The 25,442-nt window shown below is 61.2% G+C and overlaps 1 protein-coding gene across 2 annotated transcripts; it reads left to right on the forward strand.

The window, feature by feature from the left end:
- Nucleotides 1-7,599: 7,599 nt before the first annotated feature.
- On the forward strand, nucleotides 7,600-24,136 carry TSC22D3 (TSC22 domain family member 3). 2 transcript variants are annotated; one of them, XM_065846868.2, is made up of 3 exons: nucleotides 7,600-8,028; nucleotides 22,275-22,326; nucleotides 22,892-24,136. In XM_065846868.2, exons 1-3 carry the CDS (start codon nucleotides 7,706-7,708, stop codon nucleotides 23,135-23,137), a joined length of 621 nt encoding a protein of 206 aa, XP_065702940.1. In that variant the 5' UTR covers nucleotides 7,600-7,705; the 3' UTR covers nucleotides 23,138-24,136. The 2 variants fall into 2 exon arrangements, with proteins under 2 accessions (XP_065702940.1, XP_065702941.1); XM_065846869.2 differs by lacking the exon at nucleotides 7,600-8,028 and adding an exon at nucleotides 21,785-21,971.
- Nucleotides 24,137-25,442: the final 1,306 nt, after the last annotated feature.

Below are 25,442 nucleotides of genomic sequence, written 5' to 3' on the forward strand. Positions count from 1 at the left end.
GAGGCTCAGAGAATGAGGACCTGTTTGGTACCTGGCCAGGGTGAGGCAGGAGAGCTGCAATGTGCTCTTGGGCCTCTCCAGATGTAATACATCCACAGCCCCACATTTTCCTACTGTGTGACCATTCAGCCCCCAAAGATGTGCCTGGAGGGGGATATCTCCTGTATCTCCAGTAGCACCCCAGAGGGCCCTGCCAGAGGATTGGGACATCAGCACCTGGTTTGTGGTGACACCAGGGAGGGGATTTATCTGCAACACCAGCAGTTGCCAGGCAATAGCATGTCAGGTCATGCCACTGCCGCTGCTCCGAGCTGGCAAAGCAGCGGGCGGGGTGGTGTCCTGGCATCCCCTGGGCCAGCACCCACACGCCTGCTGCCCCTTCCCAAGGAGCACCGGGTGTGCTGGCCCTCCCTCAGCCCCAGTTGCTCTTCTGAGATGATTTCCCTGTGAAGAGAAGCCATGACCCGGCGTGTCCTTAGGAGGGAACCTGTCCGCTTCCTTCAGATGTGTCCTGCAAGACCTTGGCTCTCCCAGCGCTACCAAGGGGTGGATCTCCAAACAACAAGCTCACATCAGCCACAAAGATCAAAGGGGATGTTCAAATGCACTCCATGCCTGCATCATCCATTTAGGGTCTGCACAATCCATGGTCCAGGTGCTGGGACTTGCTGCCCTGTAAATGAGTGGGTGCTTTCAAGTCAAGGGTATATATTGAAGAGTCTTCAGCCATCTCCTGCCTTGCATCAACACGTTGCGTTGAACTACAAAGTCAGGATGGACCCTGAGGGCCTGGATCACCCTACACCAACAAATAAAAGGAAAAACAAAAGCACTGACAGGGCTGTCCCATGGGATATTGAAAAGCTGCTTCTCAGTGTGTGCAAACCTCCTTCTACTTGGGCTTTTTCTATCTAGACAAGGGTTTTCCCTTCAAAAGGGCTGCAAAAATGGATTTGAAGACAAAAGCATTGCTCATAATTCAAAATGCTCAGAACTGGTTTGTATTGCCATGGGGAAACAGCTAGCAAGTCCCAAGGGAGAGGCATAAATGTCTTGTTGAATATTTGTACATTCTTTCAAATGCCACCAAAAATAAGACATTCCTGTTACTTGCTGTGACTGCCAAAAATTGCTGGGGAACAGAGAAGCCCCGCAGAGAGGAGAGGATGAGGAAGGGAGGTGCACATGAGCGTGTTGATGTGTGCGGGCACACACGTGCCTGGGAGAAGCTTGAGGTTTGCAGTGTTCACACTCGCTCCAGACAGATGGGGGGAGATGGGACAGCTCACACCATCTCCTGTACCCCCCACAAAACCTCAGCTGCTCTGTGTCTCCTCCCAACCTGGACGATCCTGGTATGGTCCAGCATCACCTGTGCCACACGTCCTGCCGTAGCCCCCATCTCATCAAACCCCAGCGATACCCCGTGTCGCCTTTGTTCCACCTGGGCAAGAGCCACCATCTCCTGCACTTCGCATTGGGTTTGTTCCACCTGGAGCAGGACAAGGGGGAGTGGGGTGACACTCCTAAAGCTTGGAAAAGCCAGCAGGCGAGAGGGAGGGACTGACCTCCCCCAGTGCATGGGAACAAGGCAGGAGTCACAGGCTGGAAATTAAGGCAGAAGAGTGAACAAGTGAGAAGCTCCGGGCACAGGACGGGGCAGCTGCCCCCAGCATGGCCCTGCAGGGTGGCTTGTCACCCACAGCCGCTCTGAGAAGGAGCAGGCACCCCGGGAAGTGTTTTTCACTGTGGCATGATGTGACTAATTGCAGCCACAGACTTTATACCCCCAGCACAAGCAATTCTTTCTCACCAAAGGCAAGAGCAGCCTATTTTACATTTCCCAAAAAAAAAAAAAAAAAAGCTGAAAGCTGCCCAAACCACCAGTGTGTCTTCATCCCTGCTCCAGGCAAAACCTCGCTTGGTGTTTTCAGGGGCTTCCCCCAGTTTCAGGTCACGGGCAGCAGTCAGCCAGCTCCCAAACCTGATCTCCAAACTGGAGGAGCAGCACAGAACCGTGCTCCCCCCGTTGCTGCCCTCAGCTCACTCCATGATCTGCCAGACTGGCCAGCAGCAAACCCACAGCCCTGCGTGGCCGTGATTATTTTGAGACCCCCCTCTCAGTGCCTCCCTGAAGCTCCTACCACCCTCTTGCTGCGCACCTCACAGAGCCTGATGGCAGTTTAATGATGCAAACGGGTGCTCGGCAGATGCAGCACGAGGTTGCTGTGCTATAGTTTTCCCCCCTCGCTGCGAGGCTTTCCCAGGCTTGCACTGACCCCGTGGGAAAGTCAATTTGACTTCAACCCCTCTCAAGTGAGCTGAAAAGTCTTGCGCTGCAATCGCCCTCTGGTCCAGCTGGAAGAGCCCTCCAAGTGCCGGCATCCAGCGCAGGGGTCGCTCCCCAGGGCTGTGCGAGCCCCCGCGCTGAGGAAGGGCAGCGCGTGGAAACCCACGTGCCAAGAAGCTCCTCAGCCGGGGCCTGTCAGGGCGTTTTAAATGATTTTCTGGAGTGTTACACAAAGAGGAAAATATCCGAGACTCGCGGCAGGCTGCGTGACTCACCATCGCCCAGGGAGGAAGGGCTCCGGCTCCGCTTATGCAAGTGCCAGCAGCTGCTGGGGCAGCGTTCGCCCTTGATGGGAGGGCTGTGTCCCAGCAAAGCCCACCCATCTTAGGGCACGGTGTGGGTGCTGGGGGAATCACAGCGTGCAGGTGCACGGAGGAGGAGCAGCAGCTCTGCCGTGCGCTGGCCCAGCCCCGGGCATGGCGGGGCCGTGGTTGCCATGCTGGGGGCACCAGCCTGGCTGTGGGGGAAGGTGCTTCCCCAGCCAGACCCAGGAGAGGAGGGACGTGTCTGGGTAGGTTATTCGCAGGGTGGAGCCAGAGGAGGTGACCTGGGATAGGAAAGCCTGGGTGTGGGAAAAGCTCTGAGAAAGCTTTGGCAAGGGAATAATTTGATACTTTCTTTTTCCTGCAAAGTCCTGTTTTCTCCCCATCTGGATCGCTGCCTTCAGGAGCGCAGGCACGAGGACAGCCACGCCGGGTGACACCCTCGCACTCAGCGCAGCCGGAAGAGAAGGAGCCAGCAAAGAGGCAGGGCAGAGTTCCGGGGAACAGCCTGCTCCCCTCAGCACAAGGGAAGGCAGAGCAGGAGGCTGGGGGGGCGTCACACCCATATTTGCATTCAGTGGGGCAGGCTGCTCTCTCTCGACTTGCCCCATCCCCGCCTGACCCCATCCCCAGCAGGGCGGCTGTGTTTCAGGAGAGCACGGGCTTGATGGGACCCCACAAATGAGGGTGGCAGCAGATGGAGGCACCCATCGCCCCACTCCTCTGTCAGTTGCAGAGCCGGGGCTCAGGCAGACATGAAGCCCAGAGGAGAGCTCTGTCAGCCCCATGGCCCCATGCGAAGGGGAAAGGGCTGCTCAGGTACTCAGGGAAGCTGCCCCACATACCTTTTTGCACTAATGACAAGCAACTCCAAGATACCCCATCCCCCTGGATGGAAGAGACCCCTTGTCAGGCAACGAAGCCCAGCTGGGTCCCCATCCCTCCGCATGTGGCTTTGGCTCCATCAGCAGGTGTGGAGCAGGGCCCAGGAGGGAAGGCAGAGCTATGGTCACCCAGCCCAGGAGGCTTCCCTGATCTCCTGGGTGTCCCGCAGAGCTCAGGATGTGTGTCACCAGGAAAAGCAGGGCAAGGTGGACCAGCAGCTGCCCAGTTCCCCACACTGGGCACAAGGATGCAGGCAGCAGTACCCCTGTGTCCCACCATAGCGGTCGTGCTCCTGCTCAGGCAGGAGAGGGGGAACAGGCCCCCCCTCTCCCCAGCCACACGTGACCCCCCAGACTGCCCACCCTGTCCCCCCCCTCGGCTGGCAGCTGACGTCAGGCAGCAGATGCATCCTGTGCCCAGCAGCCTGGAGTGGGGGTGGCACCGGCGGGCGCCTGCAAATATCATGGCTGCTGACAGCGCTGGTTATTCTTAGCATCCCGCGGAGGCGCAGGGGCTCTGCCTGGCAGCGTGGCGGGCTCCCCTGGAGCAAATGGCCCTGCTACGCGAACTGTCTTACACCAAGGTGCCAACAGAAAGGGGAAAGTGGCATGGCCAGATTGCACCTGGAGTCCTGCTTGGTGCCGACCCCAGCTGGGATCTGCAAGGAGAAGGGTTGGCTCTGAAGACACCCAAGATCAGGATGGGGTGCAATCTCCCCTTCCAGACTCGCCCAGGGAGAGCTGCCCCGAAGTGTGTACTGGGGAGATGAGCTGCGGCTGCGGGACCTGAGCAGACCCTGCAGCTCACAGCTCCCGGAGAGATGGCAGGTGGCTTGGGTCTCCGTTCAAAGAGAGGAGAAAGCCACACAGCCCACAGCTGGCACAGAGTTGGCTGAGCCCAGTCCCTCCTCTGCCCCACGTTTCCTTCTGTGCTCTCCTTCCCAGGCCACCACCCCCTCCAGGCCAGGGGGGCTGCAGGAGCAGGGCTTGGATCCCTGCGCTGAGCTTGGAGCAGAGCACTCCACGTTTCAGCTGGGAGAAGGGAATCCTGCTTAGAGCCGAGAGAGCAACATGGAGCCTCTGTGTGCAATGCACCATCTCAAACATCCCCTGCTCTCCCAGTCTGCACCAGCCCTGAATGAGTCCTCGTTCCCCAGCTGATCGGTCTGTGCCAGCTGCGACCCAGAGCCAGCAGTGCCTCTGCCCGTGTGCGGGGTGCAGGCTGCCTCGCTTGGCGCAGGGAGCAGCTGGATGCCCTTGAGAAGTGGGTGTGTGGAGCCGCAGGCAGCAATCAGCAGTGTCCCAGTCCTGAGAACAGCAGGACCCAAAAAGGCCAGAGCTAAACATAGGAAACCTACTTTTCAGCTGTCGCCTCCGACAGCGGGGCTGTCTGCCTGCTCCTGGCTGATCGCCTCCTCCCAGCACGTGGCTCCAGGATCTGGGGCTTTAGGGAGCCCATCGTGGCTTGCAAGGCTCACAAGCAAGAATGCTGAAGCCCATGACACTGCCAGCTGTGGATGAGGAGCAAGGAGCTGATGGCTGTGCAGTAGCAGGACTGGTGTGGGGCAGCGTGGCAAGTGTGCTGGCCTTGGGGCTGCCCCGAGTGGCAGCTCCCAGGGCTGCTGGAGGTGCCACGGGCCAGCAGCCACAGCCAAAGGGCAGAAGGAGCCCGCAGGAGTCTGCAACCTGCACCCCAGGCTCCTGCCAGGAGGAAGACGGTGATGTGACCTGCTGAAAATAGTAACAGCCCCGAAACTCTGCAGGACAGGCTGTCTGGGCGGCAGCCACGGGAAGAAGCCGCGGCCGCGGGCCAGCGCCGGGAGCTCCGTGCGGAGCCGGGCAGGCCCCCCCGGGACAGGCAGGACACCCGGCCTCGGTCCCAGCGGAGGGGCAGAGCCGGAGGGGCTGGCGGGGGTGCCAGGCAGGGTGGCGTGTCCTACCCGCTGTGCCCACGGGATGGCAGCAGCCTCCCGTGGCTCCTGCGGGGCGCCCACCCCACACCCCGCCCCGAGACCCGGTGAAGGGCACCGCTCTGCCCGGGCCGCGGCCCCGCGGCTGGGAGGCACCGGGCCGGCCCCCGTCCCCAGCTTACGGGGGATGAAGGGAAGAAACCTCAGCGCCCTCCTGCTCCCGTGGGCCCTGGCAGCAGTGGGGTCACCCAGGGACACCCCGCCAGCCCGGTTGTCAGGCTGTGCCGGTGCTGCGCGCCCACCCGGCACACGGCAGATCGGCAAGACCCGGATCCCCCTCCCTCCCGTGGGGCTCAGCCCCTCGGCGACCACCGGAAGGAGTGAGGAAGCACCTCAAGGGAGTCCTCAGCATCTACCAGTGCCATGGAGAGAGGGAACAACTCTGTGGCGGCTTGTGGGTCATCTGACCTTCAGGAATCTGCTTGGTTCGCAGGGCTGCGGGTCACCCCCTACCCACCCCTGGACCCCCTGCTAGTGCCACCTTCACTGGTGGGACAAAATCCAGACCCGTCTCCGGGATTGATGGATTGGCATGAAATGAAAAGTGCTGCCCAGAGGTCTCCTTGGCCACTTTTAGAGCTGTTTATCTGAGGCAGTGTCTTGTGCCTTCCTGGTTTACTAATGGACTGGAAAGTACTTCATTCTCATGTGATGTGAATGCATCTTCCTCTTTCTTGCCAAATAGGGAACAGAAATGTTTATTGGGGACTTCAGCCTTTTCTTCAGCAGTATTAGCTGCCTTATTAACATCTCAAGCGAGCACTGCTCTGCTGCCAGGATCCCTGCTGTCCTGGTGCTTTTTGTGGTTTTGCCCTACTGGATTTTGACCTGGTTTATCTCTTATCAATTCTGTGGACTTCAGATCCTCTGCTGTCCTCCAATTGCTGCTTTCTGCAACTCCTTTTATCAATCCATTTGCAATTCTTCCATACAGACTTCCTCCCACTGCCTCCAATTCCCCTCCTACCCATGGTGGGCTTTTAAAAGCCTGTATGCTCCTTCCCTCGGGCAGCTCATCTACCTTCAGATCCTTGGCCAACCCTTCTTCAGCAGCTCCCAGCTGCTTTGTCCAGATGTTTTCCTCCTTGAAGGGGTGAGGGTTCTCCCAGCTGGCTTGGAGGATTCATTGATCGATGGTGATGGCAGCTCAGCCCCGCTTCCACCGCACACGTCATCCGCTCTCTCTTATTTTGTTCCCGTGTGTGCTCCTAAGCTGGGACCTCAGTGGCCTCCCGTTCGTCATCCCTGGTGTCACAGCCCCACGTCTCTGACAGTTTTGCCCTGTGTCCCAGCACCATCAGGGCAGGACAGTGTGTCCCAACTGCTCTTTGCCAGCCCACGGAGATCAGTAGGTAGGAGAGATGCTCCCACGGGGGTGCAGGAGTGCCGGCAAAGTCACCTTTTTCCCCTCTGCAGAAATTTCCGTTTCCCCTTGCATACCCCAGAGCCCCCAGCACCCTGCAGCCGAATCAAAACTTCTCCGCACATCCTTGGCCGCCCTGGCTTTTTACGCACATGTTCCACCTGTGCCTTTCTTCAGCTCTGGGTTAAGCAGCTCCCAGTCACAGCGGTGATGCTGCGTCACTCTGGAATTTTCTGCCATCCTGGGCTCTTTTCTTCTCCTTTTCCCTCTTTTCTGTCTCTGCTCCGGAGCCACGTGGGCTTTTGCGTGCCCATGCCCAAGCCTCAGGGGCTGATGCTGCGGCCACCCTCCAGCCTCCCTGAGCCCCTCTGCTCCCTCCCCAGGAGGCACAGAGTGGAACGGGGGGTCCTGGTCAGGGGAGGGGGCACCGTGGCCCCTTGCCACCCCTTGCCATCCTCTCCCGGGCCACCCCTTGTCTCCAGGTCGGGAGGCGCGCGCACCGCCCAGAGGGCCCGTTGCTGGCCCAGGGCTGCCGAGGGCAGGGAGGGGGCAGAAAGCACCGCGGGGACCCACGCGTGGGCTGTGCCGGGCCGCCGGGGGCAGGACGGGCGAGGGGGCGGGTGCCCGCCGGGGGCCGGCGGCGGCGGGGCGGGGTGCGGCGGCGGGCGGCCCGTGCGCCCGGGGCCGCCGTTACCAATCAGCGCGGCGGAGCCGGGGCGGGCGGCGGAGCCGGGGCGGGCGGGGCGGGCGCGCAGCCGGGGGGGGCGGGCGGGCGCGGCGCTCGGCACCGGGCGCGTCCTGCCGCCGCTCGCCCTCCGCGGCCCGGGAGTAGCCCCGGTTGCGCCGCCGTGGCCGCGAGCGGGGGGGATCCCGGGATGTCCTCGTCGCCCGTGGAGGAGTGCCGGTCGCCCGTGGGGCTGGACTGCTGCAGCTGCTGCCTGGACTTGGCCAACCGGAGCGGGCTGGAGGAGGGGGCCGGGGGAGAGAACAACAACCTGGGCAGCCCCACCGTCAGCAGCTTCCGGCAGCTGCAGGAGCAGCTGGTCCGCAAGAACCTCAACACCGACAAGCTGAGCTCCATCATGCGCCAGGACTCGCTGGAGCCCGTCGTGCGGGACCCCTGCTACCTCTTCAACGAGGGCATCTGCAACAGGAACATCGACCAGACCCTGCTCTCCATCCTCCTGCTCTTCCACAGGTGAGTGTCACCAATGGATGCCAAGGGGCTGCCTGTGTGCTGGATGCCCCTGGAGCTGGAGCCAGGCTGGCTGTGTGCTCAGGAGCTGGCAGTATGGGGGGTGAGATGTGTGGCCTGCAGCTCCCCCAGGCTGGCAGGGGCAGGGGGACCTGTGTGACCCTGAGGCTGTGTACGCTGGCAGCGTTGGGGGATTCTAGGTGGGGAGGAGCATGAGTGGCTGCGCGTGGCAGGGACCCGAGTCCACTCGCCATGGGTGGTGCCAAGCCAGTCTATGGAAGCAGATCCAGGTGATTCTGACCCGTGGTGGCTGGCGGCGCCCCTCTGTTGGTGCCCTGTGTCTGTCCTGGCAGTGACAACTGCCTCCACTTGTGTGTCTTGGCCCCTGGACTCTGTGTTCATCTCCCTGGCTACATCTTACCCACACAGACACTGCCTGCAGGGGCATGGACAGTGTCCAGCGTCAAACAGGCATCATCACATTAGTCCTGCATGGAGAGGGGCAGCTTGTTACTTGGGAAACAGCTGTGCTGCCTCAGAAGCCACCTTCAGAGTTAGTGAGAAACTGGGTAGGGAGCCTGAGAGTCCTGCTGCTGGGTCCTGCTCTTTCAGCAGCTTCCCCTGTCTCTGCCTGGAGTAAATTCAGTGGAGACAAATTTGGCCTGGGTGGTATTTCCCGTCCCTGGAAAGTGACTCTGCCCCTGCCCAGCTGCTCCCTCTTGGCTCAGAGCAGGCTGCTCTGGATGGGGTTGCCTGCACCCAAGCAGCGGGATGTGCTCAAAGCTGGTCCCATCCACTTGCCAGAGGGCTGGGCTCTACCCGTCCGAGACTGGGGAGGGCTGGAGTGTGGGGAGCCGCCCTGCTCCCCTGCTCTGGAATTGCAAGCAGGGGAGGCTGAACGAGTGGTCTGTGGGGCTGCCACCCTCCAGGGTCCCCAGTCCTGATGAGGGGGACCCCAGGCGCAGGGAGGGGACAGAGCTGTCTCAGGTCCTGCACTGGCACCTCCAGCTCTGCGATGAGGCTGGACCTGGTGCCCAGCACCCTGGAGGGCTGGAGAGACAACAGGGAGCAGCCTGCGCTGTCAGCTGGCAGGCTCGGGGCTCTCCAGCTTAGCCTTGACAAAGCTGAGCTGGACCAGGGAATGCTGCAGGGTGATAGCCTCCAGAGCTGCTTGTGGCTTCAGCAGATGGGACGCATTCCCCCTCCCAGGGCTGAGGGGACATGTGGCCCATCAGTGCGTACGGAGGGCATCTGCGTGACTGGCAGTGCAGGCAGCAGCTCTGGGGCTCGTTCCTCAGCTGTGGGTGGGGTAGCGTGCAGGTGGGGCGCGTGGCAGCACCCACACGTTTGCAGACACCTCACCGCCCCCTCCACTTTCAGCATGCACGTGCACCTGTAGGCATGCTCCTGGGCCGTGCATGGGTGTGCAAGACACTCTTCGTGCCCTGCACCCGGCGCAGGGATGTGGGTGGGCTCACACGTGGCGGCCCCACGCATGCCAGCCACCCAGGCCATGCGTGCATGCCTCCTTGCCCCAGCCAGTGTCCCACACTAAGCAGGCTGCTCCTTCGGAGCCATCCTCAGCAGAGACACTCTTCCTGCACTTACATAATGCTGAGCTGCCGCTCAGGTGGGAAAGGAGGAGCCGGGACACCTGCCAAGGCACCCAGCACCCGGCCTGGGCTCCCGGCTGCACAGTGAGCAGTGAACCCACCCAGCCAGGAGGGAAATGGGAGCGAGAGATTTCCCTTCGTTCTGGGAGGCTACAGCCAGTTGGCACCACAGGCAGAGAGGGGAGGCGAGACACTGTCCCCAGTGCAAGCTGCTGGGGCTGGGTATGGGAGCCAAGCTTCTGGGATGCTTGCCCAGGGAAGGCGATGACAGTGCCCGTGGGTGAGAGGTGATGTGGGCATAGCTTGCTGCTTTCAAACATGTCCCTGCTGGGGCAGGACCCATGGTGCTCCTGGTGAGCATCAGTCTGCTCTTCTGAGGCAGGGAGCAAGTGTAAGTGCCAGGGAACTGGGGTTTCTCCCCGTCTGTGCCCTGCAGTGCCCCTTGCTGCCATGCCCAAGCCTGTCTTTCATGCCCTTGTGTGTGTTGTGGCTGGGGCTGTGGGCACTCCTGTTTACAACAGGCTGTGCCACAGCATGGTGCGCGGTGTCCCTCCATCACACCTGCTCCCAGGCACCCTGCTGCCAGCCTGGCCTGGAGACTGCTTGGGTGATCCCGTTTCGCCCCTGGGTGGCACAACATGGGGGAGCTGTGGGCACGGCCCCAGGCACTGGAGGCAGGTGTGTCTACACCTGTATCTGCTGCTGTTTTGCTCCACTCTGAACTTTCTCCTCCTGGGGAATGAGCCAAGATACCCAAAAGGTGATAGGATACACAGCAGCAGATTGTGGGTGCCAGAGGAACACCCCGATAACAGGCCTGATAAGGGCACCCTTGCTACTGGCACTGGGGAGCCCGAGCAGTTTTGTGCCTCCTGTTCTAGCTGGTGTGCTGGCATGGGAGGAAGGGAAAGTCGTGTGGATGCACGTGCTCGTGCATGGCCAAAATCCAGCACAGCACAGGAGGACCAAGCAGCTACATCTGGAGTCCAGGTCTGGCTCTGGGACTGCTGGTGACAGCTCAGCCCATGATGGATCAAGACCTCAGCTCCACAAGTCAGGATCAGATCAGTGCTGAGGGTCTTGGACAAGCTACATTCAGCATTTCCAGCCTGTGTTTGGGGTTTCCCCTTGGCTGGGTGTCCCTGCTAAGCTCCCCATGCTCTTTGCTCACTGTAGGGATGCTGTGAGGGATGCACAAGGTAGGGATGCTCTGGACCAAGTGCTGATGCTCTTGCAGGAAATCTTCCTGCTTGAGGAGTGCATGGAGCCTGTTCAGAAAAGGCTTCTCCCCTCTGTGAGCTCCTATGTGCTGTCACTAACTGCTCTCTGAGGAGACCTGGGCAATTCCAAAGGGCCCAGCTTGCACAGAAACACCAGGTATAGGGAGGCCAGCTACCACCATGCTGCTTGGGTGACACATCTCCGGCCTGTGGATGCTGGTGCTGGGGACAGAAAGGTCTCTGCCATCCTGCCACAATGCCAATGTTACCCCGAGATGGCTCATCCAAGACCTAAGCATGAGCTTAACTGAGCGTGGGCTGGGGAGAGCAGCCCTGTGACTCTGTGGCCCCTTCCCCGGGGCTGGCAGGGCTGAGGGGAGCCGCGGGTGTGGGCGGGGGTCAGCACAGGCAGGTGCAGCTGGCAGCTGAGGCCGGGCACATGGAAAGCCATGGCAGTGCCGCAGCACCGCGGCGGAGAGCAGCACCCTCCCGGTGCTTACTGGCTTGTGATTCAAGCAGGGCCCTGCCTGGCTCTGAGGTGGGGAGAGGAGATACGTGCCAACCTGCTCGCCCACATCAACCAGCCCATGCCAGCTCTCCTTGCCCAGCCCTTCCCAGATCAGTTCTGGATGCCTGGCCGGCCTGTGCCCTGTCCTGCTCTTCCAGGCAGCAAGGGAACATCTCTGCCCAGCTGGACTCTCCCTGGGCACCGTGGACCCGCTGCTCCAGCGAATAGGGTGGGCAATGGCCCACTCTTTGGTCTGAGCTGTGGAAGAGGCTGGAGATCACCTTCGCTCGAGTCTTGGGCAAGCCAAGGGAGCTGCAGGGAGGCGGGGGAGGGATGAATCGGGGTGGGAGAAGGCAGCCATAATGTCACCGCCTTAAGGTCAGGCTGGTGACCAAGAGCTGCCCAAGCAGCCGTGCCAGGGTGGCATTTGTGGCATGGCACCATTTGTTCCCATCTGTCACAGTGTGACTTTGCCGTAGTGAAGCGGGAGGAGGAGATGGAGCCAGGGCCTGAAGGGCATCTCAGGGTGGTGGGGCCGGGGAGCGCATTCCTGTTGGCCGAGTGGGCTGGAGCAACAAGGAGGCATTGACAGCAACAGGGGCCGCGTGGGAGCGTGTGTGAGCATGAGAGAGGTGCGGGTGTGAGACCGGGGGCTGTCCCGCTGGCAGCTCTGCCTTCCCCAGCCCTGTGGGGCAGGTCTGCCTGGGGAGGGGGCTCTGCCAGCCACCCTGCCCAGTCAGGACCAGTGTGCCAGGTATTTGCTGTGCTCTCATGGGACAGAGCTGCATACAGCCTGACCCGTGTCTTGTAGCATGGTTTGCTGAGCCCTGCAGACTGATGAGATGATGGGGAGGTTTCGCTTTAGCAGCAAGAGCCTTGGCTCCGGGAAGTAGCTGACCTTGGCATACCCAAATCCTCCCACCGCTTGGAACATGCCAGGCAGCCTGCCTTGGTTTCCATAGCGGGCATCCTGCCACCCTCGGACCCCTGCCCTGTGACCCAGCAGGCTTTAGGGGGATGTTCTTGCAGGCCAGGCTTGCAGGGGCTCCTGTCCAGGGAAGCCCAGCAGCACCAGGTCAGCCGCAGCACACCGCTCTCGGCACGGATCGGCGAGGCCAGTGGCGGCACACGCCACACCGTGCCTGTCCCTGCCCGTTTCTGTGAGACCCAGCTCCCTCCAGCAAGTAGATTCCCCAGCATGCCCTGGAGTGTAGGAGAGCCCTGCTCAGCACCTCCAGCCCCTCAGGATGAAGCCGTTTGCCCCTGGCCACATGGCTCTGGCCAAGGGGGCCTGGCACGGCTGAGCTGAGGTCTAGTGATGCCAATGCCAGCTGCACAGAGATCTGTCACCTCAGCTTCCTGTGGGCACTCAGGCTCGGCCTGTCTGCCAGGACATGTGCGCAGCTCCGAGCAGGCAGGTGTAGGTGGCCCAAGGGCAGGCAGGGCTGGGCAGCACGGTCCCATGGGGAAAATGCTGGCCAGGATTTATTTCAAGCTCTGAACATTTGATGTGGAAGAGGTTGGAACCAGAGCAGGCTCTGGGGGTCTGCTCTGGTCCCAGCATCATGCCCCCCCTTCCAGCACCATGATCCTCACTTCCCTGGGGACGTGTGGCCTGATCCTGGATGGTGCTGAGGCCAGTACTGCTGACCTTCTCTGTGAGTTGGGGCTGGGGCTGGCACTCAGGGGAAGCCTTTGACAGCCCAGCTGGCACCTCAGCTCGCACCGGGCACAAGATATGGATGTGTGTGCTGTGGGCAATGCCTTTGTGGGCACACCGTGCCCATGGTGTGCTCTTCTGTGCTGTGACCCAACACCACCTCCCTGGCCACCTCCCAGCACAGAGAGGGTTAAAGCCAACCCTGTACTTTGGGGGAGCACCATGGCCTGCATGTGGTGGATGGGTTCAGGACACGTGTTGGCAGAGCCACGCTGCCTGTGCACACAGGGGATGTGACTGCAGCGTATGTATGTGCACCATAAGGTGGCTGTCAAGGGGAGAGAGGGACCAGGTGGATCCTGCCCTTTGGAAGTAACTGAAACCTCATTTGCAAAGGGCAGAGGATACCCTGAGGTGTGTGGCAGTGGGGGTGAGGGCTGGAGAGGCATTAAAAGCTGCAATCTGTCCCAAAACCACACTTTGCCAATGAGCTCCAAGTTATATTAATCCAGGTGCTGCACATTGCTGGCTTCAGGACAGGAGTTTGCCATCCTCTGTCTGTGTGCTTAGAGATATAGATGGATAGATATGTAGGTGTATATATATATTTGAGGGGCTTTTGCTGCAGAATGACTCCAGTGGCAGAGGAGAAGCCCCAGGCTGCTCCCTGGCCTGCTGGACCCCTGACTGCGGGGTCAGGGGGTGATCCAGTCCTTGCCACTCCTGGGGATAGCAAGCACTACCTGGGTGGGCAGCGGGGTGGCAGATGCCATGAGGCAGGGCAAAGACATCCCTATGACCTTGAGTGAAACCACCCCAGTGATCCCCCTGTGGTGCTCCAGGGACTTTGGAGGCAGGGGACAGTCTCAGGTCCTCCCCAGTGGTTGGCAGTAGCCAGGTGGCAGCTGGCAGCTGAGGGCAGCACATGGAAAGCCACGGCAGTGCCACAGGTACGCAGCCCGCCGGCAGCTTATTGTCTTTCTTGTTGTTATTGTTCCGAAATGTCAGCGAGGGATGAGTTTTAACTGAGCATACCTAGTCTGAAATGCCCGGGATTCTTCGCAAAGGCCAGGCAGAGTATTAATAACCAGCTCTGCTGAAACTGCACAGCCCCAGCGAGCGTCCTTGCCTGACCTCCTGCGGGGCGCCGGCTCGGGTGCCCGGGGAGCTCGGCCCCTCTCCCGCGCCGGGCCCCACCGCACTGTGTCTGGCTGGGCTTTGCACCCCCTGGCTGGGTCCAGCCTGCCAGCCCTGAGGAAGGGGCTTTGAGGGGCTCCTGGGGCTCCCCCCCAAGAATCCGCATCGGGCCAGGCAGGAGACTACAAAGCTTGAGCACCTTTGAAAGGGGAAGGTGAAGGATTCAAGGTTTTCCTTGAAGGTTGGTTAGTCTGGGCTGAAACAGCAGCTTTTGGTGGCATGGGGTGCCGACGCGCTGCTCTCGCAGCTTCCCAGCCTCTGCCCTTTCATTACATAACAAGCTGCCTTCCAATTAGTGAGCCGGGCACTCCCACACGCCGCAGGGCAGCAGCTGCCAGCGCCAAGCGCAGCTCCAGAGCGCCTGCTCCTGCCTGCAGCGTGGCCTGGGATCACTTTCAGCAGATCCCTGCCTTGGGTGCCTCTCTCGGGCTGGAGATCTCCGGAAAACCCAGCTCTGCACCAGCGAGGGGCTCGGGGAGAGCAGAGCCTGGGCCGGCAGCCCCTGCCTGCTGCACGCTCTGGGGTCCGAGGGCACCGTGTGGCCCTGGTGCAGCGGAGGGTCCCTTTGGCATCAGAGCCACCTCTGCCCTGTCCCTGGTTCCCTGAAACTGGACCAGACAAGGGCTGCTAGGATCTGGGGATGATCCAAGATGACGCAGCGGGCTACAAAGTGAAGACAGGCCTGAAGTTGACAGCCTGGTCTGGCAGGAGACCTGTGGGGCAGAGCACAGCGCACCAGGGGAGGTGACAACAGGGAGTTCAGTTATGGGACTCCACCCCACGGTGCCCATGGGTGTGAAATGCTTGCTCTGCGGACAGATTTGTGGGTGAAAACCCATCTGAGTCTGCTCACCCTCCCTGGGGCTGGGCATCCCTGATCCACGGGAGACAGGGAGTGTGGCCAGGGGCTGGATGTGCTCCCACTCGCGCTGCACGACGCTGGTGGGAACACACGGGGTTCAGCTGGGCTGTGCCATACCTGACACCCTCCCCTCAGCATGCTCCAGTTGTGGGGCCATGCAGGGGCCAGGTGCGAGCAGCCGGGTGACGAGGTTTGTGCTCGCTGGGGTCACCTGAGCTGTGCAGGCAGCATTGTGGAGCTGGTGTCAGCAAACAGTGGCAATGCATGAGGTTGGGCGGCACTGTCCAGGGCTGGTAATAAGCAGATCGGCCCTTTTTCCTCTTCCCCTTCTACCCCAGTGTGCCTGGGGAAGCCATGGCTTCAGGGGCTTCCAGTGTGCAGCATCGCAGGGGGCTCTGCCGGGGACATCTCTGACCTCCACTCTTCACGCTGCTGCTGAGGGCAGCGCTACTGGGCTGTGCTGGGTGGGGGGCACAGGAGGAAGAAGTGGGGCTGGTGGCAAAGTTAGAGAAAGAAAAACTGCAGCTCTCAGCAGGCCGACTTCGGGGTGTGCACTCGCACGCCAGAAAATACAGAACTGGGAGTACAGCCAAGTACCTTTATCAGAGGAAGCAGGCAGCCCAACAGCTGGACATGGGAGCCTGCCAGGCCTCCCTCCTCCTGCCCCACACTGCCTCCAGCACAACAGGTTGCAGAAGTCCCCACACCGCAATCCCTGCCCATGCCCCGCTGCCCGGTGGGGGAGTTCGCTGTGCCCCCTGCCCACAGGAGCTTGCTCTGCCTCTGTCAGTGGTGAAGGGAGAGGACAACAGGTTTCCCATCAGCCTTCTGTGATTACAAACCCTCCCTGGGCTTCCCCAGCATTGCAAAGGCCTTGACTGCCCTGTTCAGCTCTGCCTGTTGCTCTGCTGTCCCCTAGCCCTGGGACTGGGACTATGTCTAGCAAGGCCAGCAGCAGTAGCTCTGTAGGCAGGGGCTTGCCTTACAGATGTACCCAGGAGGATTTAGGTGTTGCTCTCTGCCCTAAAGGAGCATGTGCTCTGGGTTGAGGGACTTATGAGGCTCTGGTGAGCATGAACCAGGTCCCCATGTCACAGGGCTCCTGGCTGCATGGGGCTGCCACAAGGCCCATGCAGCCCCGGAAGGCACCAGTTGAGCCGAGGGTAGTGCCAAGTCTGCAGTAAACAGCTCGGCCAGGACATCTTCAGGATAAGGAAAACAAGGGCTGGCCAACTGGTGTGCTCAGCAGCTCTGGCCTCACAGCACTCAGGACGGGCACAGCAGCCCCAGGCCAGCACTGCAGGGCAGACAGGCGCAGTTTGGGACACTGGGAGTGGGACTGCCGAGTGGGACAGCAGATGACACGGCTGCCTGCTTGCCCAGGGCAGCCCCCTGGCATTACCTCTCCCCAGCACCAGGACAGGGCTGCGGGCCAAAACTTGGGGCTCCACAGAGCTGTCCCACACCCAGCCCTTCCCACCATGGGCTCCAACAAGCCCCAGCCATCACCGATGTCCCTGGCCACCCCTCCTTCAGCTCCTGCAGGGCACGGCTTGCCCTGGCGCTGGCATCCCCCATTGCCTTGGCGAGCACAGCCACATCTGCAAGATTTCGCTTGTGAAAGGCAGAATTTTCTTATGTTTGCAAGCAGTGGCTTTTCCACTCCCCCTCTGCTCTGACCCTTTGAGCTGGAGATCTGGCTCTGCAGAGCAGCCTGGGCAGCTTTGGCTCTGTGCCTTTCCCGTATTGCTCTCCAGTGTCTCTGAGGCCAGGCAATAAACATTTCCCACGCCTCAGACCCTCTGCAAGGCCTTCCTCCCATTGAACTGAGTCCTTGGGAGAGAGCAAGCCAGGAGCATTGCCACAGAGCAGGGAAAATGGTCTGGAGCTGGGGGAGAGCAGAGACTGAGGGGCCGGGACGGCTCCTGCAGCACTGGCTGTTCCTCCTGCTCCCACCAGCAGCTGATGGGACAAGGGCATCCTTTGGCCTGTGGCAGCGCAGCGCCTGGCATGGGTTCAATGCACAAGGCTCAACGTCACAGCACACCTTGTCCTGGGGGCCTTGGGGCCAGGGCCACGTCTCCTGACCCACAATACAGCGCAGGTGTGGGCTGCCAGGGGGCAAGAGAGATGATCCCATCGTCCTGCTCCCTGCCGACACTCGCTCCAGCCAGGCTTAGCCCTGCGGGGGCTGCTGTCCGGCTGCCTTCATGCCTCGGTGTCCTCTTGCAGAGAAGGGGCTTGTCACTAAATGTCACCCGGCCATCGGGGCTGGCATCTCCTGGGCTGAGGTGCAGGCTGTGTGTGGGCTGGTCGAGGGGTTGCAACCAGTATCCTGCAGGGCCATTGCTGGGGGTGACACCAGCTGGTGTCACCACTTCTCCTCGCTGCTTGGTAGCAGCCACAGGTTTTTCTATTTCCCCCAGAGATCTCAACAATTAGTGTCACAATTACACTGTATCATGGCTGCTGCTATTGTTACCAAAATAACCTCAGGCACGAGTCTGTGCCGTGCCTGATGAACCTCCCATAGCTGCTCCCACCAGGCGAGAGCCGAGCTGCTGCTGCAGGGACGGAGCTCACACCACTGACCCTCTCGCCCAGCCTGCTCCAAGGTGCCCATCGCCATGGCTTCTGGTGCCATAGGGTTGCAGTGAGTCTGTGCCCCCCTGCTCTTTAGGAAGAGCAAGGAGGGACATTGCCCACCCTGCTCTGCTGCTGCCAGGCCCCAGAGGAACAGGAGTGGGGTGGTGGGAGAGGAAGCAGATCCCAGCAGCTCTGCTGGAGTGGGGCCAGCAGCCCAGCAAAGCCATCTGCTGGGGCTGTGGGGGCCAGGAAAGGACCCCCCGCTGCTTGAGGTGCAGCTGGAGCCCCACGCAGGACTCTGCTGCTGTGGGAGGCATTTGGACATCCCACAGGGTCTCCCATACAGATCCCTGGGGAGAACCAGAGGTCCAGCAGAGAGCTGCGAACTGCTGCTTCCACCTCTGAGATGTCAGTTGAGCTGCAGTGGGGCAGCCCTGTGCCCTGGGGGTGCCTCACCCCTGCACAAGGGGACAGCTGAGCTGTCCCTGCTCCACACTGCCAACACCACATGTGCGTGCACAGGTGTGAGTCTGTGCCAGCTGTGAGTCAGGGCAACGCACGCGTGGGCAGGTGGAGGTATGAGCCATGCACATGCAGGATGCATTGGCATGCGTGCAGGAGGGGTATGTTTGCTGGGTGTTCGTGCACAAGTGCATGTGCGTGCATGCATGTGCATGCAGGATGCATGAGTGCACACGTGCAAGCATGGCGTGCACCTATGTGCAGGGTGCATGCCCACGTGGGCTAGTAAATGCACGTGTGCATGCAAGGGCCATGGGCTTGTCTTTGCAGGTGAGCCTGCGTGTGCAGGGTGTGCATGTGTGTGTGCATGCAGGATTTCCACATGTGTACATGAATGTATGGGTTGCAAGGTGTGTCTGTGTTTGTGTGCACCCAGCAACACGTCCAGGGGTGTCTGCAGCAGAAGCCATGTTCCCCGAGTGGGTGTGCGGGTAAGGAGCTGCAGGCGGGTGGGCTGGATCCCTGCTGAGGCTGTGCCAGGGGGAGCAGGCAGCACCTGTGCACAGCATGACCTGTCCCCAGCTGAGCAGGCTGCCTTGGCATTCCTCAGTAAGTTCCAGGAAGGAAAGAGAAAGCAGAGCCTGCTGTCATTTCCATCTCTAAAAAGCATCCCTCTCCTGGGGTCTCATGGAGGAGGGCAGCATCCTTCCCAGCCTCACAGCTGGGGAGCCCACACCCCAAGCAGTGATGGCTGTGGTCAGGGCTGGGAAAGACCCCAGGAGGGTCAGCAGGGAAGGCAGTGACTTACTTTTGTTTATTTTTGCAATGGTCCCAGCTCCATGGGAAAAATAGTGGAGGTGCAGAGCTGAAGTGATTTCCTACCAAAGCACTATGCTGCTGCACTTCCCCACTCCATTCCAGCAGCTGCGACAATCACTAGCTCTTCCCCAGCGCTCCGTACTGGAGCACTGTGTTGGGAAGGGGCCGGGCAGGGCCCTGGGACCACAGAGCCATGGGACAAGAGCCACAAGCCAGGCTCCGGTCTGTTCGTCCTGAGGCTCTTGGTCCCTGGCGCTAGTAATTTAGGGCTTTCCTTTGGCAAGGGGGCTGGACCAGGTGTGGGGATACCGTAGCACAGGAGATGGGGAGTTGGGTCTAGGGTCAGCCTGGGGTCTGCTCACCTGCTGCTGCAGGAGACAGATGGTGGCACAACTGGTGACGCACCCAACCATGGGGGAGCTGATGCCTCTCCCCTTCTCCCCTGACCTCTCCACAGCGAGACAGGTACCTTCCCTGAGCTGCGATGGGAAACTGAGTCACGGGACCCTCAGTGTGGGTGGCTCGGGCTTGTTCCAGCCAAGGAGACAGGGTCGTGCCCCATGTCCCAGGGGCTCTCACCCTGCCCACTGCCAGCCACCCTGGGGACAATTGCACACAGAGTCCCTTTCATCAGCCGATGCAGGGGGGCAGCCGCCCGCGCCCTGCATGGCTCGGGGTGGCACGCTGGCCCCTGAAAGGGCTGATTGAGCCCAGTTGAGGTCATCTGCCTGGCGTGTTTACCCCGTGCCTGCAGCCCCAGGATGCGGCCAGCACCCAGGCTGTCCCTGCCGCCCGGCTGGCCGGGGAGACGCGGCTGTGGGCAGAGCCGGCATCGCTGCCAGGGTGCTGGGCTGATGCTGGGAGCACAGAGGCTGGAGCAGGGCTGCAGGCACCGGCATGGCCTTCAAGCCGCCGTACTCCCCAAGCCTCTTCAGGAGGAGGGACTGGTGAGTAGGGGCTGGCTGCGGGTGGGGGGACATGCCAGCACCGGGGCTGGGGGGGACAAGCCCCTGCCTGCTCTCTGCAGCACCACCCCTCCAGCCCAGCCCCTGCCCAGCAGCTTTGCATGGGCCAGGCTGGTGCTGGCACAGAGGTGTGTGTATCATCCCCCCTGCAGACGGAGGCACGAACAGGTGCCACACATGCCCCCCTGGGGAGAAGCACCTCTCTCACCCACAATCTCCCCATCGGGGAGGAGAAGAAATGCCTTCTCACATCCCCACATGAAACATGTGTGTCTCAGGGCACCTTCATGTGCCCAGCCGTTGTTCATGGGCAACACGGTGTCCCATGCAGGGTGCCTGTGTCCTTCAGCACTCAGGACACCACAGTCCTCATCCTGCCCTAGGAGGCAGGGGTGTGATTTGCTGGGGAGCCAGCTGGCAGGGCCTTGCTCTAAGCAGCAGCCATGCTGCACTGTGCCTCAGTTTCCCTTTCTGATGGCAAAATACCTCTCTGCCCACCCTCAGCGCTTTCCCTGATGAAAGGGCATGGCAGCACAGCTGCTGGTTGGGGCTCCTCGGGTCTCTCCCCATGCTGGTACCCACCAGCCAGCAACTGGGCGCCTTCGGCACCCTCCAGATGGGGGGATTTGAGGTCTGCTGCTGCATTTCTGGTGTGCACATGCCTCTGCCAGCACTAATGCTTTCTCGGACGCTGCATCAGCCTGGCTTACCAAGAATGAGCCCCCCAGGGTCAGCGGCAGCAGGCGGGGAAACCGCCTGCGTGTTGAGTGAAGTCTCAGGATCTCCAGGTCCAGAGAGCAGAAATAAGCCCTGGAGCTGACAGGGCAGCCCAGGGAGGGCGGCCAAGCGCTGGGGTCGCATCTCCCGCAGCAGGCAATGCCAGCCCCCCACCTTGTTATCGGGGGCGTTTTGGGGGCCTCGCCTGCACCCCACGCCTCTATGTGCGAGTCGCTTTGCGGGCGCAGCGGCAGAGCTGGCGTGACCCCGCTGCTTCCACATGCGTGTGCGCTCCCGGGGCCCCGCTGCGCACCCCCCGGCACCCGCGCACCCCCCGGCCCCTCCGCGCAGGACGGAGCTCGGCGGCCGCTGCAGTGCCGGCCCTGCCCGCGGGGCGGCGGCCCCCCCAGCGCGGCGGAGGGTTATGCAAGGGCGGGGCGGGGCTGGCCGTTGCCCTCGGGCTTGTTTTGCTCGCTGGGGTTTGTTTTGCACGGCGGCGTTGTTTTCCACTCCCGTTTTTGTTGTGCGATCCGGTTTTGTTGCGCACTCCGGGTCTTGTTTTGCGCTTCCGTGTTGTTTTTCCACTCCTGTTTCTGTTTCGCGTCCCGGTTTTGCCATGCACGGCCATGGCGGCCCCTTTTCATTCTGCGCCCCGCTCCCCCCTGTTTGCAGCCGCGGCGGGCTGTGCTGAGGGCCTGCAGGCGTGCACACCCCACATGCAAAGCGGGTTTCCTCCCTTTCCCAGTCTCCCAAGCAGGTTCCCCCACAGCTGAATCCCTGTCCCGGTTGCGGGTGAGGAACACAGAAAGGGGCTGCCGAGTCGTGTAGGGAGGGGTGGGTGCTAGATGGGTGCCGTGACTCTGGTTGCAGAAGACGAGGGGTGCAGGAGGGGGTGTACAGATTGGGAGTGTAGAGTCGTGAGGACACAGGGCTGGGGGACAGCGGTCCTGCACTGGGACGCGGCCGTGCTGTGTTGCGCTTCAACTGGGAGCTGTGTAGGTGCCGTACTGCGGGGTGAGGGTCCCGTGCAGGGGTGCAGTACCCAGGCACGGGGGGGCCGTACGGGGGAGGCGCTGTGGAGCGGCGAGTAGGGCGGGCCCGGCTGCGCTGGCACCGCCCGACGGGGCGGACACCGCGGCTATAAGTTGGGGTGGCGCGGGGAGGCAGCCGCAGTGCCTTGTGCTTCGTGTCTCGTTCGCAACGCTCCTTGCAGCTATGAGCACCGGCTTGTACCAGTCCCCGATGGAGGTGGCTGTCTACCAGCTCCACAACTTCTCCATCTCCTTTTTCTCCTCCCTGCTCGGAGGGGACGTGGTCTCCGTTAAGCTGGACAACAGGTAGGGACAGCCCCGGTACCGGCCGCAGTCCGCCCCGCCGTGTTCCGCCGTGGCCCGGGGAGGGCAAGCGCATTGCCCCGGCTGAAGGGACATCTCGGAGCATTGGTTCCCTGTGAGAGCCCGCTAAAGGGGGGCTTCAGGTGCATTGTTGCTCCGGGGTGGGGAGGACCGGTGTGTTGATCCCCAGAGAAGGGGAAGCCCTGGTGCGTTGCTGCCTGGGGTGGGGGGTTGTCCCGATGATCCCCGGGGAAGGCGATGCTCGGGGGCTCGCTGCTAACGCTCTGCCTCTCTGCTCTCTTCCAGCGCCTCCGGTGCCAGCGTGGTGGCCATTGACAACAAGATCGAGCAGGCAATGGTGAGCCGCAGTGCTGCTGCCCCCCCTCCCCCTTTTCCCCACCCGGTTCTCTTGCTTGGGGGTTCCCCATTCTCCGGGTGGGTGCTCTGCCCGATTCGGGGGGTCCCCGCTCCCCAGCCTGTTGCTGGGCAGAGCAGCTCCTTTGTCTGCCTGCTGCAGCTGGCTGAGCTCATTGGCTCCCGCAGCACCGCAGTGCGCAGGGACCCCACCGAGGGGAGGACCTGAGAAGGACCCTCTGGGGGTGACCAAGCCAGGTCCTATGGTTATAGGGATGTGCAGCCTGCCAAGCCCCCATGGGGTTGGGGGGAATAGCTGGAGGGTGCCTCTGGAGACATTCCTGGGAGATGGGGGAGCTGAGGGATGCTGTGGGTGCTGGCCTGCGGGGGCTGCACTGGGTGAGCACTGAACCCTGGCCAGAGTGCTAAGGGTGCGGGGAGACGGCCTTTGCGAACAGCCTTCGTGGTACTTGGAGAGTGGCTGGGGACAGAGCTTTGCAGGACAAGGGTGGGAGCAATCCCCAGGACATAACCATCAAGTGATCAATCTCTTTGATGGTCTTTTGCAGGACCTTGTGAAAAATCACCTGATGTACGCAGTGCGGGAGGAGGTGGAGGTCCTGAAAGAGCAAATCAAAGAACTGTTGGAGAAAAACTCCCAGCTGGAGCGTGAAAACAGCCTCCTGAAGACCCTTGCCAGCCCTGAGCAGCTGGAAAAGTTCCAGTCCCGGCTCCCTGCGGAGGTTTTGTGCCCGGAGGAGCAGAGCCCAGGGGCGGCTGCCCCGGCCCAGCACTCCGGGGGCTCTGCGGTGTAAGGTGGCTCTGTCCTCGGGGTGGGCAGAGCCACAGAACTCTTTCTACTTAATCTCCTGCAAAATTGTTTCTGCCTTCATCTCACACGAAGGACTGCCAGACCCCGGCACTGAGCCGTGGCCCCCTGGGCAACCCCGGCAAGTCAGCAGGGCCAGTGGTCGTCTTGTGCACAAGGATGCTCTTCTGCAAGGAAGACACGGGCAGCTGACCCCTTCCCATCCAACCACCCGTCGTGTGCCGGGGTTAATCTGTGGCCTGCCCGTCTCGGGCTCTGCTGAAGCCTGGGTGTCTGCAACACCCTGGCAGTGCCAGGCGGCCTTTGGCACTTTAATGAGAATCCACGGTTGGAAGGAGCGCACGCCGAGTCCTGTGCCTTTGCTGCACTGTGCGGGGGGAGGGGGCCTTTCTGGCAAAGCCTGACGTTGGAGGAAGACCGTTGTTTAGTGAGCGACGCAGATTTGTCCTGCCAGCCAGCCAGGAGTACGCTGGAGCCCAGACCGGACTGAGCAGCACTGGCGGTGGCAGTTGCAGTGTAGTGCATGGCTGTACGCACACCAGTGTGGGGATTACAAGGAGAAAAAGCTTGTTTTATTAGTTGGGGCGTCTGTAGCCACATCTGTACAAACACACGCATGAGCAGGACCCGCGAGGCTGTGGAGTGCCCTGCTCTGGGGCAGCCAGACCATCTTTGTACAGCTGGGGGATTCAAGGCAAGACTGGAACGGTGAGCGGCTGTAACTGGGTGGCCAGAGCTGTGAGCAGCCCAAAGGAGGGGACGGATTCACCCCTTTCTGGTATCCACCGTGACAAGGGCTGTGCAGCCGCATTGGGAGGATCTGGACTGACATCTGGGCTGGGGGGACCAGCCTGTGCCCCCAGGCTCCCCACCTGCCCTGCCAGCTCTCTGGGAACTGACGGGACGTCCCTTTTGACGTCAGAAGCGGTGACACAGTTGTGTAAATCTTGGTAGAAATGGCAATAAACTCTACTTTTTGTATAAATGTGTGGCCAGAGCTGTGTATCTGTGGCTGGGAAGGGGGAGGTGTTGGTGGGGTGGCTGCATGGGTCACTGGGGAAGATGCTGGGGTTTGCTGGGATGGGACTGGTGAGGATCCTGTGCTGCAGACCCACAGGGGGCTGGGCTGGTGCTGCTCCACAGCAGGGAAAGCCTGGCAGCTCCCCACCTTTGGCGGGGGGGATCAGTCCAAGATGGGATTCTGGAGATGTGAGAAGTCACCCCCTCCCCAGGAGGCTGGCTGTGCAATAGCAAAAAGTGCCCTGAGCTTGGAGGTCTTTGTCCCCTGTGTCATGCCTGGGACTGGAGTATGGGCAGGGCAGGCTGGGGGGAGCAGGCAGGGGGGAGGCTTTTCCCAGGCTGTGCAGAGCTGTATGTACCAGCAGCCCAGCTCTGCTCTTCCTCTGGTGTTATTCTGTTGCTTCTCACAGATATCATTGATACATATATATACATATATTTTTAAGTGACTTGAAACATGATCTGGGAGTCAGAGGATGGCTCAGCTGGATTGAACAGTGCTGGATGGGTGCTGAGGGTGCCCCAGCCCCATCCTAGAGCACAGCCAGCCTCTCTGGGGGTGCTGGGTGGTTGTGACATTTGGATTAAAGGCTGGTGGGTACCAGGGGAGGCTGGAGGTGTGTGAGCAGAGACCCAGGCTGGCAGGGTGTTCGAAGCTAGGTGCAGTATCATCATCTGGGGTTTTGTACTCTGGACATGACTCCTTGGCCAGCTGGAGAAATCCCTGGCCCAGGGAAGGGGTCCGGCAGTGCCTCAGGCCCAGGGTAGCTGGTAGGGGCTGCAACTGCTTTGCATTGCTTGAGGTTTCTGCCATGGTGAGGGCGACTCAGCCCCAGCGGGCTGTGAGTCACGGCAGAGCCGGGGAACTGTGGACGGTTGGCTCCCTGGAAACGCCGGGTAAACAGCAAAACACAGGCTGTGGGGGCTTGAAACCGTTATGGGGTGCCTGTCTCCTCCCTGTCTGCCCCAGGGCTGGGACCCAGCCACAGCCTTGTGCAAGCAGCCCTGCAGACACTCTAGTGCAAGGGCTCAGTGTGCACACACCTGTGCCTTGAGTGTGTGAGTACCATGGATGTGATTGCTTTCCTTGCTGGGTGCATGCATGTGCAAGCAGGTCCACGCACCCCTATACTATGTATATATGCACCCCTTGTACATCCAGGCAGTGTTGCGAGTCTCTTAGGTGGTGCAGCTTCTCCAGGAAGCGCTGTTCCCCAGGGCAATTGGATATCAGTTGGGTTTGCGCTGGGCATTTCACTGTAGTGGGTGTT

The sequence above is a fragment of the Patagioenas fasciata genome, chromosome 11, assembly GCF_037038585.1.
Source record: "Patagioenas fasciata isolate bPatFas1 chromosome 11, bPatFas1.hap1, whole genome shotgun sequence".
Lineage (NCBI taxonomy): Eukaryota > Metazoa > Chordata > Aves > Columbiformes > Columbidae > Patagioenas > Patagioenas fasciata.

What these genes read in the sequence shown, in the direction of transcription:
- TSC22D3 (XM_065846868.2), top strand. Translation starts at nt 7,706, where the DNA reads ATGTCCTCGTCGCCCGTGGAGGAGTGCCGGTCGCCCGTGGGGCTGGAC. An exon ending in ATCCTCCTGCTCTTCCACAG is followed by an intron (nt 8,029 to 22,274) that starts GTGAGTGTCACC and finishes GCTCTCTTCCAG; the next exon opens with CGCCTCCGGTGCCAGCGTGG. An exon ending in ACAAGATCGAGCAGGCAATG is followed by an intron (nt 22,327 to 22,891) that starts GTGAGCCGCAGT and finishes GGTCTTTTGCAG; the next exon opens with GACCTTGTGAAAAATCACCT.